Here is a 17,399-nt window from a genome sequence, read left to right on the forward strand (position 1 = left end):
TGACTGGTGTTCGCGCGATATAGTCTTTTATTTTTAACCTGTTTTATCTTTATATTTTGGCCAGTCTGATTATCTTTGCTTTTTAATTGAGGCATTTATATCATTTACATTTCATGTGATTATCAATACGGTTGGATTCGAGTATATCAATTTGCTGTTTGTTTTCTATTATTTGTCTATGTCCTTTTTAGAAAAAACAGTTGCTTTAAAGTTTATAGTATACATGGTTAACTTACTGAGGTCCACCCTCAGGTAATATCGTCCCACTTGACCTGTAGTACGAGCGCTCTACATGCTGTACTTTCATTTCCCTCATCCTGACCTTTGTTGTTGTTATTGTACATTTTACTCATGTTAAAACCCCCAAAATACATTGTTACTGATTTTGCTTTAGATAGTCATTTTTAAAGGCATTTTACATGTAAGAATAGGTTTATTTTATATTTGCTCACATTTTTACCATTTCCAGTGCTCCGTATTCCCTTGTACAAACCCAGATTTCCATCTGGTATCGTCTCGCTTCTGTCTGAACGACTCCCTTCCTTTACCTTCCTTACAGTGCACGAGTCTCCTGGCAATGAATGCTTTCAGCTGCTGCATGTCTGAGAAGTGTACATTGACTTTAATTTTTGGAAAACATTTTCACCAGATAGAGAATTCTAGTTTAATTGTGCTTTACTTTCAGTATTTTAGAGATTTTGCTTTACTGTTTTCTGGCTGACATTGTTTCCAGTGAAAACCTTACTGTACTGTCATTTAGAAATCTTTATTCCTCTGTACATTAGAATTGACGTCTTCTCTGACTGCTTTTAAGATTTTTTTTAATCACTGTGCATGCTCAGTCACTTCAGACGTGTCCAGCTCTTTGCAACCCCATGACTGTAGCTCTCCAAGCTCCTCTGTCCATGGGATTCTGCAGGGAAGAATACTGTAGTCGGTCACCACGTCCTCCTCCAGGGGGTCATCCCTACTCAGGGATCTAACCAACATCTCATACATCTCCTGCATTGGCAGGCGAGTTCTTTACCACTAGTGCCGCCAGGGAAGTCCCTCTTATTGCAATTTGATTATGGTGAGTTTTTGTGTCATTTTCTTCATGATTCATGTACTTACGATTTGTTGAGAGATTTGGATGTGTGGATTTTTAACTTCCATTAAACTTGGAAAAATTTTAGCCATTATTTTCTTCACATATTCCCTCACCTTTGGGAACTTCAGTTCAGTTCAGTCACTCAGTCATGTCCGACTCTTTGCGACCCCATGAATTGCAGCACTCCAGGCCTCCCTGTCTATCACCAGCTCCCGGAGTTCACTCAGACTCACGTCCATCGAGTCAGTGATGCCATCCAGCCATCTCATCCTCTGTCGTCCCCTTCTCCTCCTGCCCCCAATCCCTCCCAGCATCAGAGTCTTTTCCAATCAGTCAACTTCACATGAGGTGGCCAAAGTACTGGAGTCTCAGCTTTAGCATCATTCCTTCCAAAGAAATCCCAGGGCTGACCTCCTTCAGAATGGACTGGTTGGATCTCCTTGCAGTCCAAAGGACTCTCAAGAGTCTTCTCCAACACCACAGTTCAAAAGCATCAATTCTTCAGCACTCAGCTTTCTTCACAGTCCAACTCTCACATCCATACATGACCACTGGAAAACCCATAGCTTTGACCAGATGGACCTTTGTTGGCAAAGTACTGTCTCTGCTTTTGAATATGCTATCTAGGTTGGTCATAACTTTCCTTAATTGCATATATATTAGGTCACTTGAAGTTGTTGTTCAACAACAACTCTTTGCAAACCCCATGGACTACAGCACGCCAGGCTTCCTTGTCCTTCACCATCTCCCAGAGTCTGCTCAAACGTGTCCATTGAGTTGGTGATGCCATCCATCCATCTCATCCTCTGTCATCCCCTTCTCCTCCTGCCTTCAGTCTTTCCCAGCATCAAGGTCTTTTACAAAGAATTGGCTCTTTGCATCAGGTAACCAGAGTATTGGAGCTTCAGCTTCAGCATCAGTCCATCCAGTGAATGTTCAGGGTTGATTTCCTTTAGGATTGACTGGTTTGATCTTCTTGCAGTCCCAGGGATTCTCAAGAGTCTTCTCCAGCACCACAGTTCAAAAGCATCAATTCTTCAGTGCTCAGCCTTCTTTATGGTCCAACTCTAACATAAAGTTATCTCAGTTGAAGGTTTCCCACAGCAAAATGATACTCTGTTGTTTATTTGTTCTAGCCTTTTTTTCTGTCTGGTGTTTCAGTTTGGGATAGTTTCTATTGTCAAATGTTCAGGTTTGTATTCTTTCATATGCATCGTCTAATCTGTTATTAATTTTGCTCAGTATATTTTTTCATTTCAGATGTACTTTTTATCCCTATCAGTTTAAATGGGTCTTTTTTACATCCTCCATATCTCTAGTTAACGTGCTCTTTCTTCTGACTTCTTGCATATGTGGAATATAGTTATGATAACTCAATTAATGGTATTGTCTCTTAATTCTACCATAACTATCATCTCGCGGTCACTTTTGACTTGCTTTTGCTCTCTATTTTGCGCTGTATTTTTTATTTTTTTTAATACCTTTTAATTTTTTATTGGATACCAGTTATATGGCATAGGTACATTCCTGTATATATCCCTGATCTTTATTCTGAGGAGCTGCCTATTGAATCTGAAACACTTTGATCCTTTCAAGACTTGCTTTTAAGCTTTATTAGATAGGACCAGTCCAGTTGTTCAGTTCAGTTCAGTCACTCAGCCGTGTCCGACTCTTTGCGACCCCATGGACCGCAGCACGCCAGGCCTTCCTGTCAATCACCAACTCCTGGAGTTCACTCAAACTCATGTCCATTGAGTCAGTGATGCCATCCAGCCATCTCATCCTCTGTCGTCCCCTTCTCCTCCTGCCCCCAATCCCTCCCAGCATCAGAGTCTTTTCCAATGAGTCAGCTCTTCGCATGAGGTGGCCAAAGTACTGGAGTTTCAGCTTTAGCATCATTCCTTCCAAAGAACACCCAGGGCTGATCTCCTTTAGGATGGACTGGTTGGATCTCCTTGCAGTCCAAGGGACTCTCAAGAGTCTTCTCCAACACCACAGTTCAAAAGCATCAATTCTTTGGTACTCAGCTTTCTTTATAGTCCAGCTCTCACATCCATACATGACTACTGGAAAAACCATAGCCTTGACTAGATGGACCTTTGTTGGGAAAGTAATGTCTCTGCTTTTTAATATGCTGCCTAGGTTGGTCATAACGTTCCTTCCAAGGAGTAAGCGTCTTATAATTTCATGGCTGCAGTCACCATCTGCAGTGATTTTGGAGCCCCCAGAATAAAGTCTCTCACTGTTTCCATGTTTCTTCATCTATTTGCCATGAAGTGATGTTGCAGAAAGTGAAGAAGAACTAAAGAGCCTCTTGATGAAAGTGAAAGAGGAGAGTGAAAAAGTTGGCTTAAAGCTCAACATTCAGAAAACTAAGATCATGGTATCTGGTCCCTGGAAGGACTGATGTTGAAGCTGAAACTACAGTACTTTGGCCACCTCATGTGAAGAGCTGACTCATTTGAAAAGACCCTGATGCTGGGAAAGATTGAAGGCAGGAGGAGAAGGGGACGACAGAGGATGAGATGGTTGAAGGGCATAACCAACTCAATGGACATGGGTTTGGGTGGACCCTGGGAGTTGGTGATGGACAGGGAGGCCTGGCGTGCTGCAGTCCATGGGGTCACAAAGAGTTGGACACGACTGAGCAACTGAACTGAAGTGAACTGATGCAACCACATGCCATGATCTTCGTTTTCTGAATGTTGAGTTTTAAGCCAACTTTTTCACTCTCCTCTTTCACTTTCATCAAGAGGCTTTTTAGTTCCTCTTCAGTTTCTGCCTTAAGGGTGGTGTCATCTGCATATCTGAGGTTGTTGGTATTTCTCCCGGCAATCTTGATTCCAGCTTGTGCTTCTTCCAGCCCAGTGTTTTCTCATGATGTACTCTAGATATAAGTTAAATAAGCAAGGTGACAATATACAGCCTTAATCCTATTTGGAACCAGTCTGTTGTTCCATGTCCATTTCTAACTGTTGCTTCCTGACCTGCATACAGGTTTCTCAAGAGGCAGGTCAGGTGGTCTGGTATTCCCATCTCTTTCAGAATTTTCCAGTGTTTAGTCTAGAGCTAACTTTCCCGGGTCAACTGAAGCAGTAGTCTTCTGAATACTCTGTCCTGATGCCTTGGCAAATATAGGGTTTTCATCCTTCCTGGTGCGAACACAAACTCTGCCTAGTGTAAGGTCTGGAGATCGTTTCTTCTGGTCTTTCTTGGGGTTCTTTCCCTGGCCTCATGTAGTTTCCTGACATCCATGTGCAAATCATTACTCACCTAAAGACTCCAGGTGCCCTCTGCAGTTTTCTGCAGCTGTCTCCTTTTGCTCTTCTGCCAGTGAATTCTAGCTGCCTTGGCCTCCTCAACTCCCAGTTCTCTCAGCTTAGGGAGGTGGTTGAGCTCCCCTAGCTTCCCCTCCCTGCATGGGTACTAAAAACTCTTGTCTAGTCACTAAGCTGGTCATAGGACTCATCTCATTGGTTTTCCATCTCTCAGAGATCACTGTCCTATTTTAGCTGATGTCTAATTTCTGGAAGCCTGTTGATTTTTTCTGTTTTGTTGTTATTTATTTATTTTTTTTAGTATCTTTTCCATTCTTATCACTGTGCTAATCCATACACTTATTTTTGCCTCTTGGCAGACATGTCTCTTGACCGGCTTTTAAATTGTTCTCTAAAATAGAAGCTACAGAAGTCCAGTAGATAGTACTATCCAATAGTACTATATTAAGCAGGTGTCTGGGCTTCCCAGGTGGTATGGTGGTAAATAATCTGCAGGAGATGCATTGGGTAGGTAAGATCCCCTGGAGTATGAAATGGAAACCTGTTCCAATATTCTTGCCTGGAGAATTCCATGGACAGAGGAACCTAGCAGGCTACAGTCCATGGAGTTGCAAAGAGTTGGACACAAATGAGCATCTGAGCACACACTCACACACAAGCAGGTGTCTACTCTGCTGACTCACTGATAAAGAATCCACTTGCCAATGCAGGAGACCCAGGCTCAATTCCTGGGTCAGGAAGACCCCAACCCCCACTCTCAGGCAAGGAAATGGCAGCGCACTCTAGTGTTCTTGCCTGGAGAATCCTGTGGACAGAGGAGCCTGGTCAGCTACAGTCCATGGAGTCAGAGTCAGACAAGACTTAGGAGCTAAACAACAAAAAACTCTGCTAAGCACTGTACGTGTATTTTCCATGTTTAAAGCTCACCGTGACCTTTTGCATTTACTACTGTTATGGATCTTCATTTTACAGATGCAGAAGCTGAGGCACAGAATACGTAAATAGCTTAGTCCCATGCCTAATAAGTAATGGAAGCAAGCTTTGAACCCAGGGAAGTCTTGCCTCAATCAAGTCCATGTTGTCAACCTCTGTTCTGTATTCCTGTCCACTACTTTGGGATTTGGCTTCTTAAAGCATAGCTCTGGTCACATTTCTTCCCTTCTCAAAAGTCTTCAAAGACTCTGCATGACTTCCAAGTGAACTAAAAGCTCTATGGGAGGGAACTCAAGACCTTGCACAACACATCCTCAGCCTACTTCTAAAGCATTCTCTTATGTGTCTGAATTCTGTGCTGCTTTTAAGTTGAACTCATTGCCTTATCTGAACCCAAGTACTTTCTTACTTCAATACTTTTATTCATGTATTTCTTTCTAATTAGAATGCCTTCACCGTCTCCAACCTGTCCAAATCCTCAACACCCGTCACGGGTCAGCTCCGAAGCTTGCTCCTCCTTGAGCTGACTTGAATAGATCCTGTCACATCTGGTAGATCTATCACTTACCACCTTCTCCTTCAGACCTCTCTAGGATTCTCTGAATGTGTCCCTTACGGGTGTCATCACAGGGTGACTTCTGGTGTTCTGATAGTATACATGTTACATTTCCCCTAGCACATTGAAATCTCTTTGAAAGTGGTGAACAGGTCTTGTTATCTTGTCTTAGTCACTGATTTATGTAGAATCTTGCATATGGAGTGTAATACAGAGCACTATGTGTCATGACTTGGGGTTCAACACATAATTTGTTGAACAACTAACTGAGTAAATAAACTTTAGCCTTTCATTTGTTCTTTCGTTCATTCATTCATGTTTTAACGTAATATCCTAAAAGCAAGTTCAGTTCACAAGCAAAATATCGCATAGTGTTCTTTGTGTTCATTGCTCTCACCCAGAGTATTTCTTAGCATTTTTTATATTAAGGGCTGAAATGAAAGGTTAAGAGTTAGAAGCACATTTGATCTTTTCCTGAACCCCTCCTGACTTTTGTGTGACTTCAAGCATGTCACTTGAACCTCTTAGTGACCTCAGCTGTGAAACCAGGCTGCCTAGTGTCATAGAGGGATTGCGAAGAGCAGCAAATCACAGTCCTTGTCCGAACAGAATCACCTGCAGGGCTCTGATGCCTGCATAGAATGATGAGGGAAATTTAATTTCCCAAGTCAAATGATCATTTTCACCCATACTTTAAATGTCGTGTGGGATCAATTAGATGAGAGTCCTTGAAAATCTGTTACTTTTCTCTTCCTACTCAAAATATTTCTAATTTTTGTTCTTGTAAATGTTCTTATTTTTTAGACTTTTTTGCCCAAAGGTTATTGCAGTGTCTAAGCATATTAGTGTTTACCGCTTCAGACTTCAGAGGTGGAAAATATCACTTCAGATATTATGAAAAGCAAGTTGAACTTTGGGAATAATAGAAGTACCCTGAACTTTTAATTTATATCACTGAATTTAGTAAAAAAAATTGCCTCAAAGAGAGTACTTTGAAAATGTCACTAGTGCTATTTTAAAGATAGCTATTTGATGACTGTATCTAAATACGTGTTTCTAACTAGCTTTTGGGGGGTGACAGTGGTGGGAGAAATGTAGTTAAGCAAGACGATTGCAAACAAGTAGAGCAGAAAACAAATAAAAATACTATTAGCCATTTTGCAAATAGAACCTTTTTATACTGTTAATGTATTGTGTAACATCTTTGAAAGAGCAGAGCTTAAAAGATTCCCTTGTACTACATATTTTCTAATTGGGAAAAACCCACTGTACAGGAAATTTAGCCTTGTATGTAGCACATGCTGATTATCATTCTTTGACTGCTTTGGGTTTCTGCTGCTTTTAAAGTAGCATTTAAATGGACCATTTGATTAATCATTTGTATACTGACTGTAATCCTCCCAAATTTCCTTTCTGAGTTGTACATACTGTAAAAGACAATTATGTCGCCACAGATTAAATAAGCGAATTAAAACAGAATAGCAGCTTAATTTGACCTGTGATTTTGCTCTCCTTCCCTTTAGTGGAGCGTGTGCCACTCCAGCAAATAAATGAAGTCATCCATGACAGCTTGTGATGAATTGCCGTATTTATACTGTATATTTTAATAGCCTCACACTAATTTAAATTGAGCACAGAGTAAATTATAATTCAGTCACTTGACTGCTTATATTTAACTTGACAACTCATCCTTACTTGTCCTGGAGGTGTAGTGGAGAGCCGCGGAAATGCGCTCAGGTATTTCAGTTTCTCGCTTAACCCTTTCTCCAGGAAGTGCTTCATGTTCAAATTCTCTCCAGTTTGAAAAATTGAGCTCTTCCTAAAGAGAAGAGAAAATAATCATGAAGACTCAGGGAGTTCATACTTTCCTTGTTCTTCCAAAAAAATTTAGTATTTGTCATGCTTTTTTCCCAGGTTTTCCATTTTAGGGTAGATTTTACTTTCCTTCTCAAGTTCCCAGAAATTACTTTATTCACTTTTTTACCATTATGGAATCTCCACTATCCTGGATTAAAGCAAATTTCAAGAATGATCAAGACCTTTTAGAGTGCAATGGATCAGTCCCACGAGTACACTATTACTCGCTACAGTTTAGGCCAGTGTGGCAATTTTATTTATTTTGGTATTTATGTCTTTGATTTTAAGTTCAATTATAGAAATCAAACAGTTCATTTCCTTCCTGTCTAGAAGTAGCTTCTTATTTAGAGAATTATGGTTGTAAGATGTGGTATAATTAAGTACCACATCACTCAGTGGGCACCACTTGTTTAAGACCGTGTGCTGGGTGCTGGGTATGGAGGGAGGGAACCAGAGAAAAAATGCACAAGGCTTAGTTGTTGCCCTTCGTGGGCTTACAACCACTGTACTCTCTAGGCTTCAGTTTTTAGGAGCCACGGCATTAATGCGAAAGGCAGCATGTGATGGGAGAAAGATAGAGGGTCTGATAGAAGGCTTTAGTGCCGGCCTGATGGAGGTGGTGGTGGCATTCAAGCTATGTTTAAAGCATAGAAAAGGTATTATGGCCAGTGACTATGGAATGGAGCGAGAAAGCACACCTCGCGTGGAGGGAACACCTGGACTAAAGACGGAAAGTGGGGGAAAGCACGGGACATGTGGACTGGTAGCAGTCATCTGGTTCTACATGTAGATTGGATTTGTGGTAAGGAGTGGTGGGAGAAGGAACTGGAATAACAAATTGGAGGTAGATTGTGGAAAAATTCCTTGAATATCATGCTAGAATTTCAACTTTATTCCAGACTATGGAAGCCTAATTAAGATTCTCTGTGAAAAGAATATGTTCTTGGCTGGTAGTTTTAGGTTATTCCAAGATTTTGGTTAGCCATGTGGAATCATGTTGTTTCTTGATTGGGGGCCTGGAGATGCAGGTCTTTGGTAGTGATACTACACACTGAATAAACAGCATTTTTTTTGAAACTTTAAATAAGGGATTCTCAACCTTACTGTGGGCTACAAAATCAGCTGGCAAGTTTTTAAAAATGCAAAGATATGGGCCCAACCCCAGAGATTCTGATTCCTTTATTTTGGGTAAAGCCTGTGCATCATCAGGTTTTTTTTAAAGTGTCCTTATTGTATATAAATACCTTGATATAAAGGTAATTATAATGTGAGGCAAGGGTTGAGCACCATTGCTTTAAATGATGCTTTATTCCTTTTAGCAGAATTTTTCAGGCTGGAAGAGTCCCTGCACTTGACACAGAGGGTCAATGTTAGCTCTAATATTATATGGTATAGAATTGAAATAACACTAGATGAATTAATTTTGTTGCTAACTTTTATACAGGAGCAAAAATGTAAGTGAATATTGTAACAAATGACTATTGATTGAGAGAAATGTTTAAATGTTTTCTTGGCAGTTTTGCCTTACACTTACAATCTAGTTTAGTGAGAGCTTTTATAAATAACCCTAAAGCAAACTCTTGATAGAAACTGCTGTGCCTTCTTGTACTCATTCTACCCTCCCCCAGTGGATGTCAGTACTAGAAAATTTGTGTTTTTGGAGATTATCCTTTTCTTTCCTTGCTCTGTCATCAGTTTACAATTGAAAATTTATGTTTTTTCCTCCAGTATGATTATATATATATGTGTGTGTGTGTGTTTTATATATATATATTCTGCAATTGTAATACAGAATGTAGATCAGTGTTGGATGGTGTATAATTACTGTCCTTGGTAATCCTGAATAAGTTTTTATTTAGAAATGTCTGGAATCAGAAACTCTGTCACAAATCTTTAAAACTATTGTCTAGTTATTTTATTATTATCATTGTTCTTTTTAAGTAAAAAACAATTCCCTTTGAATTGACTTCACAGTAAATGCTAAGTGAAATTTGAGTGGTTGATGGTCTTCTTTCTTAAAATAAGTGTTCAAACTAAACTAGTATTATATGTATGTTTATAAATTATTGTACATTTCTTTGTTATGAATTTGACTCAGTGGTTGATATTTTAAGGGAAACCATAAAGCCTTGGAACATACTGGAAATTGTGTGGTCCTTGGAATCAGGGAGAGGCCCTGATGTTGCCGGGCCTCATGACTCCTCAGAGCTTTGGTTTCTTCCTTTTTAGAAAGAAAGGAATTAGGTGAAATAATTTCTGAGGTTCCTTCAAGCTCAGTTTTATAACAGTTGTGGCAAAGAAAGATTACCCAATTGGAAGAGTATAAAAACCTGATATGTTTTAAAAACTCCTTATTTCTCTCATAACTAAAAATCTACTTTAAATGTTATTTTTACTTATCATTCTCTTCTGCTTTGCCCAGTATCTGAATTACAAGACAATTAATTTTTAATGGTTTCAGGGTCACTCCGGTCTTCCTCGTCTCAAAATAACCAATGTGGCCAAAATAGGGTGTGTAAATTAAGGGTGTTATAACGTAACTGACTTTTGAAGCCATTAATACTGACCTTTGAGACCTGGCTTTTTCCTTGATCCCATCAATCACTTCTATACCACCTCCCCCAATGCAAAGTGTTAGACAGATGTGGACACAGTTTGTATTACCAGAGGTTATGGTGGTGGAGAGGAGAAAAGTGGAATGAATAGAGGAAACACCGTATTTTTTAGTTTTTATATTTCATAGTGAATGTGGCTAGATTTAATTTAAAGGTGAATAAATGTGTGAATGTTGATTTCCTTGTATGTTTAGGTCATACTACTAGATATTACACTGGAACTTCAGAAGCAAATTATGTCTGAATTGGAAATTCTTTATAAGGTAATTTTTTTTCTTGGTTATTTTTCCTTATAAAGTATGCCTGTGACAGTATTGGCTTGCAGGCTTTTAACTGCTTTTGTCTTATTTTTGTTACAGTGTGATTCATCATATATCATAGGCTTTTATGGTGCATTTTTCGTGGAGAACAGGATTTCAATATGTACTGAATTTATGGATGGTGAGTCTTCCCTTTTATAATACTTTAAAAGTGATTTTGAGAGTAGAATACTTTAAAACCTGATGTTGATACAGGTATCAAGTAGAATTAAAAATAATTAAAATATACTAATAAGTACCTCCTTTATGCTCTAAAACATCTTAAGGGTTCCCAGTGTTAAATATTTATAGTTGAGCTATAATTTCAAGAATGTCGTTTCATTTACTTTTATTGAAAATTTAAATAGAACAGATTAAATGCTAGTCTAATCAGTGGTTTGATATTTGATTCTTCTATACAATCTGTCTTCACTTGTGAAACAGATGTTCTGTTCTTTTAATGTTTCAATAGCCAAAACAGATTTTCTTTTAAAGAAATCTATTAACCCAATGTCCTACGTCTTTTAGAAAGAAATCGGTTCTTAATTGCAAGATAAGAAATCGTTTTCTAGCACAGCTGTTTAGCCAAGATGTGTTTAGTTTTCTTTGGACTCTAGCCCTTTCCTTCCTTCATTTTTTATTCATTTCTACTTTGGTAAATCTTTTTTGATCTGAATATTATGGCAAAAATGCAGATTTCTTGGTTCCCTGTCAGTGAAATGATGTCACCACTGTTATTGTTTATCCATTTGAAATCAGAGCAGTCTTTACATTTCACATATTCAATTTTTTAATGTCCAGCTCATTAAAACTCAACATTTGGAGTTCCCTGGTGGTCCAGTGGTTAGGACTCCATGCTTTCACTGCTATGACCTGGGTTCAATCCCTGGTCAGGGAACTCAGATCCCTCAAGCCAAGGGATGCAGCCAAATATATATACATATATATATAGTTCATTTGGGGCATTCTCAGTATATTAATAATACAGTTAGTTCATTCCCTATAAGACTTTTTAATGAGCCTACATTGATACCTTGATACTATAAGAATGTGTTCTAAATTTGTTATAGTAGATGTCAAGAATTAAAAGTCTTACAAACATATTAGTATGACAATTACTCTTCAAGGAGACCAGCTAGAAAAAGTGAGTTCACAGAGCCAGTGAGTGTGTGCATGCTCACTCACTCTGTCGATTCTGACCATTGCAACCCCGTGGACTATATGTAGCCTGCCAGACTCCTCTGTCCATGGAAGTTTCCAGGCAAGAATACTGGAGCAGATTGCCATTTCTTCCTTCAGGGGCTCTTCCTGACCCAGGGATCAAACCCACATCTCCTGCATCTCCTTGCATTGGCACGTGGGTTCTTTACCACTGAACCAGCTGGGGAGCCCTTCATAGAGCCAGTACATGTCATTGTTTTATGGCTTTCCATCATCCTTTTTTGACTCCTCAATTTGTGTTACATTAAAAAAATTATTTATTAAGATGGTAGGATGTGCATTTATGCAGTTCAGTGGTTTTCAGTACATTCATAGGATTGTATAACCATTACCATTAATTCCAAAACGTTTTTATCACCCCAGAAATAAATTCCCCACCCATTAGTAGTCACTTCCTATATTCTCTTCCCTCTAGTCCCTGGCAACCATTAATCTACTTTCTATCTGTATGAATTTCCCTATTTTGGACATTTCAGATAAGTGAAATCATACAGTATGTGGCCATTGCATCTGGCTGCTTTCACTTAGCATAATGTTCTCAAGGTTCACGCATGTTGCAGCATTTATCAGCACTTGATTCCCTTTTTTATGACTGCATAATAGTCCATTATGTGGATGTACCATATTTTGTTTACTCTCATCCGTGATGAGCACTGATGCTCCTTAGAGGGGAAGCTTTCAGTCTTTCATCATCAAGTGTGATTTAGCTGTGGGTTTTTGGTAGGTGTCATTTATCAAGTTGTAGAAGTCCCCTTCTCTTCCAAGTTTGTTGTATATTTTTTATCATAAATCAGCATTAGATTTTGTCAAGTGCTTTTTCTATTGAAATGATCATGTGTTTTTTGTCCTTTATCCCATAGTTATAGTGTATTAATAGATTTTTGCATATTGAACCAATCTTGTATAATCTATTTTATATGTTGCTGGATTTAGTTTATTAGTATTTTGCTAAGGATTTTTACATTCATATTCTTAAGTGATATTGATTTGTAGTTTTTCTTGTAATGTCATTGTGTGAGTTTGATACCCAGATATTTCTGTCCTCAAAGGATGAGTGTACAGTGTTCTGTCCTCTTCCATTTTTTGGAAGAGTTTGCTGGAAAGATTGATGTTAATTTTTCTTAAAACATTTGGTGTAATCCACTGGTGAAGCCATCTGGTCCTGGGGTTTTGTTTGTGAGTAGTTCTTATGGTCAGGTGGCATCTGTTGTCTATTATTAGGAGAAGTCCAGTACTTCTCTGTTGCATCTTGTACTGGAGTTGCCAAGAAAAACACAATCCAGGCAAGCACTGGACTGAACAATTTTTTTTTTTTTTAACTTTACAATATTGTATTGGTTTTGCCATATATCAACATGAATCTGCCACACAGAGCAAGATCAGCTTCAATAGTGGGTGTCAGTTTCCCATGGCCAGCAGCAGGTCCCTCCTGGCAGTCTGTGGAGGGCAGTTGGCCTGCACATACCCATCTCTGTTGCAGCAAAAATAGCCCCCACTCCACCTCACTCCCTTGGAGTCAGAAATGCTAAAAACTGAAGGTATGCCTAAGGTCCATTGAGGCACATGCTTAAACAGGACAAAGAAGTACATATTGAGCCTAAAACAGGGAAAGGGTCCAAAACAAGGAGATAAACCCACCACAGGCTATATGGCCTCTTTATCTCTTAGTAAGCAACTGTTCTGGCCCCAAGGCCCATTGTTATGTGGCCAAGTAGGATTTGCAAGACTGTGTGCATAAGACTCTCTTTTCCAAAAGTTTTTTTTTTTTTAATTGTGGTATAATATGTATATAATTTACCATATTAGCCATTTTAAAGTGTGTAGTTCAGCAGTATTAAGTATATTCACATTACTGTGCAACCACTGCCACTATATATCTCTTCAACTCCTTTCCTTTTGCAAAACTGAAGCTCTATACCCGTGAAAGTATGACTCTCTACATCCTGTTCCCAGCCCCTGGCAGCAAACATTCTACATTTGTCTCTATGAATTGGGCTACTCTGGATGCCTCATCTGAGTGGAATCTCACAGCATTTGTCTTCTGGGGACTGGCTTGTTTCACTTTTCATAATGTCCTCAAGATTCACCCAAGTTGGGACATATGTCAAAATTTGCTTCTGGTAATACTGAATAGTATTGTGATGTAGTTTTTAGAATTACCAACCAATATCTTTACTAGTTACAGGTTTATTCATCATTTCTATTTCTTCCTGAGACAGTTTTGGTAGTTTGTGGCTTTCTGAAAGTTTCTTCATTTTATCTAGATTATCTAATTTGTTGGTAAACAATTAGTATTCCTTTATAATCATTTTTATATCTGTAAAGTCAGTATTAATGTTCTCTCTTTCATTTCAGATTTTAGTAATTTGAGTCATATCCCTTTTTTCTTCAGGGTAGCTAAAAGTTGGTCAGTTACTTTGTCTTTTTCAAAGAACAAACTCTTGATTTCTTTGCTTTTCTCTATTTTTTTTCTGTTGTGATTTACCTTTGGTCTAATATTTATTCATTTTTTTCTACTAGCTCTGTTTTTAGTATGCTCTTTTTCTGTATTTTTTAGCCGTGAAGTTAGGATATTGATTTGAAATCTTTCTTATTTAATGTAGATGTTTATAGCTATACGTTTCCCTCTAAGCACTGCTTTAGCTGCCCTCTAGAAGTTTTCATATGTTGGTTTTGTTTTTTTCATTTTCGTTTACCTCAAAGTATTTTCTAATTCCCCACAAAGATAATCCCTTGTGATTTCTTTCTTAGGAGTGTGTCATTTTCCATGTTGAATTTGTCCTTCTGTTGTTGATTTCCAATATTCCACTGAGGTCAGAGAACATACTTTGTGTGATTTCAGTCCTTTGAAACATACTGAGATTTGTTTTACGCTCTAAAACATTGTCCCGGAGAATGTTCAGTGTGCACCTGAAAAATACATTCTGCTGTTGTTGGGTAGAGTGTTCTTCAGATGTCTGTCAGGACTAGTTGGTTTATGGTGTTAAGTATTTTATTTCCATGTTAATCTTTAGTGCAGTTGTTCTGTCTGTTGTTGAAAGTGTGGGGTATTGAGGTGGGGTATTTTGTTGCCTGTTTCTCCCTTCAGTTTTGTCAGTTTATGCATCAACTATTTTGGCATTCTGTTGTTAGATGCATTATGTTTTAATTGTTGAAGGAGCACCAACTGAACTCCGCCTGTGCAGTGACCATCAGGCAGCTGGTGTTTGCTGTACTGGCAGGCTGCTGACTTTCAAAACTGTACTGAAGGTGGGCAGCAGGCGAGTTAAAATGCCACAAAGCTTGCTGTTCTTACCAAGATTCAAGCCTAGTCCTGAACAAATAATTTTGGGGTGGCTACAATCCTTTGACTAATTTCCAGAGTCCTGAAAAGGTTGATTCTGACAAATTTTGTCTGTTCTTTCATTGCTTTTGCAGAGAAGGGAATTTTCAGAGGACCTTATTATACTCTGCCATTTTCAGTGACATCACCTTTTAATACATTTTAATGCTTTAAATCCTTAACTTAAAATATTCACTTTGTTCAGTTCAGTTCAGTTGCTCAGTCATGTCCGACTCTTTGCAACCCCGTGAATCGCAGCACTCCAGGCCTCCCTGTCCATCACCATCTCCCAGAGTTCACTCAAACTCATGTCCATTGAGTCGGCGATGCCATCCAGCCATCTCATCCTCTGTCGTCCCCTTTTCCTCCTGCCCCCAATCCCTCCCAGCATCAGAGTCTTTTCCAATGAGTCAACTCTTTGCATGAGGTGGCCAAAGTACTGGAGTTTCAACTTTAGCATCATTCCTTCCAAAGAACACCCAGGGCTGATCTCCTTTAGAATGGACTGGTTGGATCTCCTTGCAGTCCAAGGGACTCTCAAGAGTCTTCTCCAACACCACAGTTCAAAAGCATCAATTCTTCAGTGCTCAGCTTTCTTCACAGTCCAACTCTCGCATCCATACATGACCACTGGAAAAACCATAGCCTTGACTAGACAGACCTTTGTTGGCAAAGTAATGTCTCTACAAAGTAATTCACTTTGTAGTCTATATTTAATACTGTTTCTGAGACTCATCGCTCTCTAGGCTCTAAAACCCTTCTCCTACTGCTTTTGGCAACTCCTTTTACTCCACACTAACTGGTCCCTGAACAATTAAATCTCTCACTTAAGTTTTTCCCATATCCTCATCAACTCTTCTAAAACTTGATTCCCCTCCCCCAGATTTTACCTGCCTCTTTCTCATTCAGAGACAATAGTGAGCTCTCACAGGTCCTCACTCTTCCACCTGTAACTTAGTCACAACTGCACTCACCTGATTCACCTCTCACATGAAGAGCTGCTTAAGGTAAATCTCTTTACATGTGCATCCCCTTGGTAGAGTTTCTCCATTAGCCACCCTCTCTTTTTTGGACTTTCATTCTCTCTGTAATACAATAAAACAGTCCTCAAAAATATGTGGACCAAAAACTGTGTACCGTCAATCCTTCTCTTCCTATTGCAGTAAAACTTCACAACTTTCTCTCAACCTAGATCTCTCATTTCAGTGTAGAGTTTCATTGTTTATTTTAATCATATATTGTTTATTTCCAGATGTCAATTGGGCATTTTCTTTCAGACACTATTCTAAACCTGGGGGTACAACATTGAACAAGACTTAATCCCTGTTGGTACAGGACTTAAATTCTAGAAGGGGAGACAGACAAGAAACATACAGTATGTTCTCAGAGGGAGTAAGTGTAGTTAGAACGTAAAGCAGATAGATGATGACAATGAGGAGAGGAGGTGCTCACCTTTGACAGTCAGGGATGGCTTCTTTATGGGAGTGGCATTTTCACAGAGACTGAGTCAGTGAGCCAGCTTAGGGAGGATCTTTAAGGCAGAGGGAATATCAAGTATAAATGCACTAAGATGGGAAGCAAGGTGTCATCGGGCCCCACAAGAAAGTCTTGGTGATTTGGGAGGACCTGGGGCCAGACAGGAGGACAGAGAAGTAGGCAGAAGCTAAATTGTATAGGCCTTATAGGTCCTGGTGAGGAATTTATGTCTCAGCCTGAATTTGTTAGGATGTATTAAAAGGTTTCAAGTAGGGAAGTGATATGATATGCCTTTCCATTAAGTCAAAATTAAGTTCACTCAGAAATACCCAAATACAGCATGTGAGACTTTATGTACATGTATTTGAATTACCATCATGGAAGTAAATTGTTTCCCCCACAACCCATGTTGCAAAGAAAGAAAGGACTGTTAATTTTTTTCAACAGGAAGAGGCTAAGAGAGCTTCTGAATTTCTTGCTTGTGGCTTCAGATTTACATTTTTTACTATTAATAATTGTTGTTCAGTCACCCTGTCATGTCCGACTCTTTGCAGCCCCATGGACTGCAGCACGTTAGGCCTCACTGTCCCTCACCATCTCCTGAAGTTTGCCCAAGTTCATGTCCCTTGCATCAGTGATGCCATCCAGCCATCTTATCCTCTGATGCCCCCTTTTCCTTCTGCCCTCAATCTTTCCCAGCATCAGGGACTTTTCCAGTGAGTCAGCTGTTCACATCAAATGACCAAAATATT

General features: G+C 39.1%; 1 protein-coding gene across 2 annotated transcripts in view; it reads left to right on the forward strand.

Annotated features, from left to right (window-relative positions):
* The window catches only part of MAP2K5 (mitogen-activated protein kinase kinase 5), a 271,359-nt gene that overhangs the window by 90,314 nt on the left and 163,646 nt on the right, over positions 1-17,399 (forward strand). For both annotated transcript variants that reach the window (XM_024997213.2, NM_001206770.1), the window contains exons 10-11: positions 10,524-10,592; positions 10,689-10,770. In XM_024997213.2, the coding sequence (XP_024852981.1) occupies positions 10,524-10,592; positions 10,689-10,770 (151 nt within the window). The remainder of the gene's footprint in view (positions 1-10,523; positions 10,593-10,688; positions 10,771-17,399) is intronic.

Source organism: Bos taurus, chromosome 10 (genome assembly GCF_002263795.3).
Source record: "Bos taurus isolate L1 Dominette 01449 registration number 42190680 breed Hereford chromosome 10, ARS-UCD2.0, whole genome shotgun sequence".
Lineage (NCBI taxonomy): Eukaryota > Metazoa > Chordata > Mammalia > Artiodactyla > Bovidae > Bos > Bos taurus.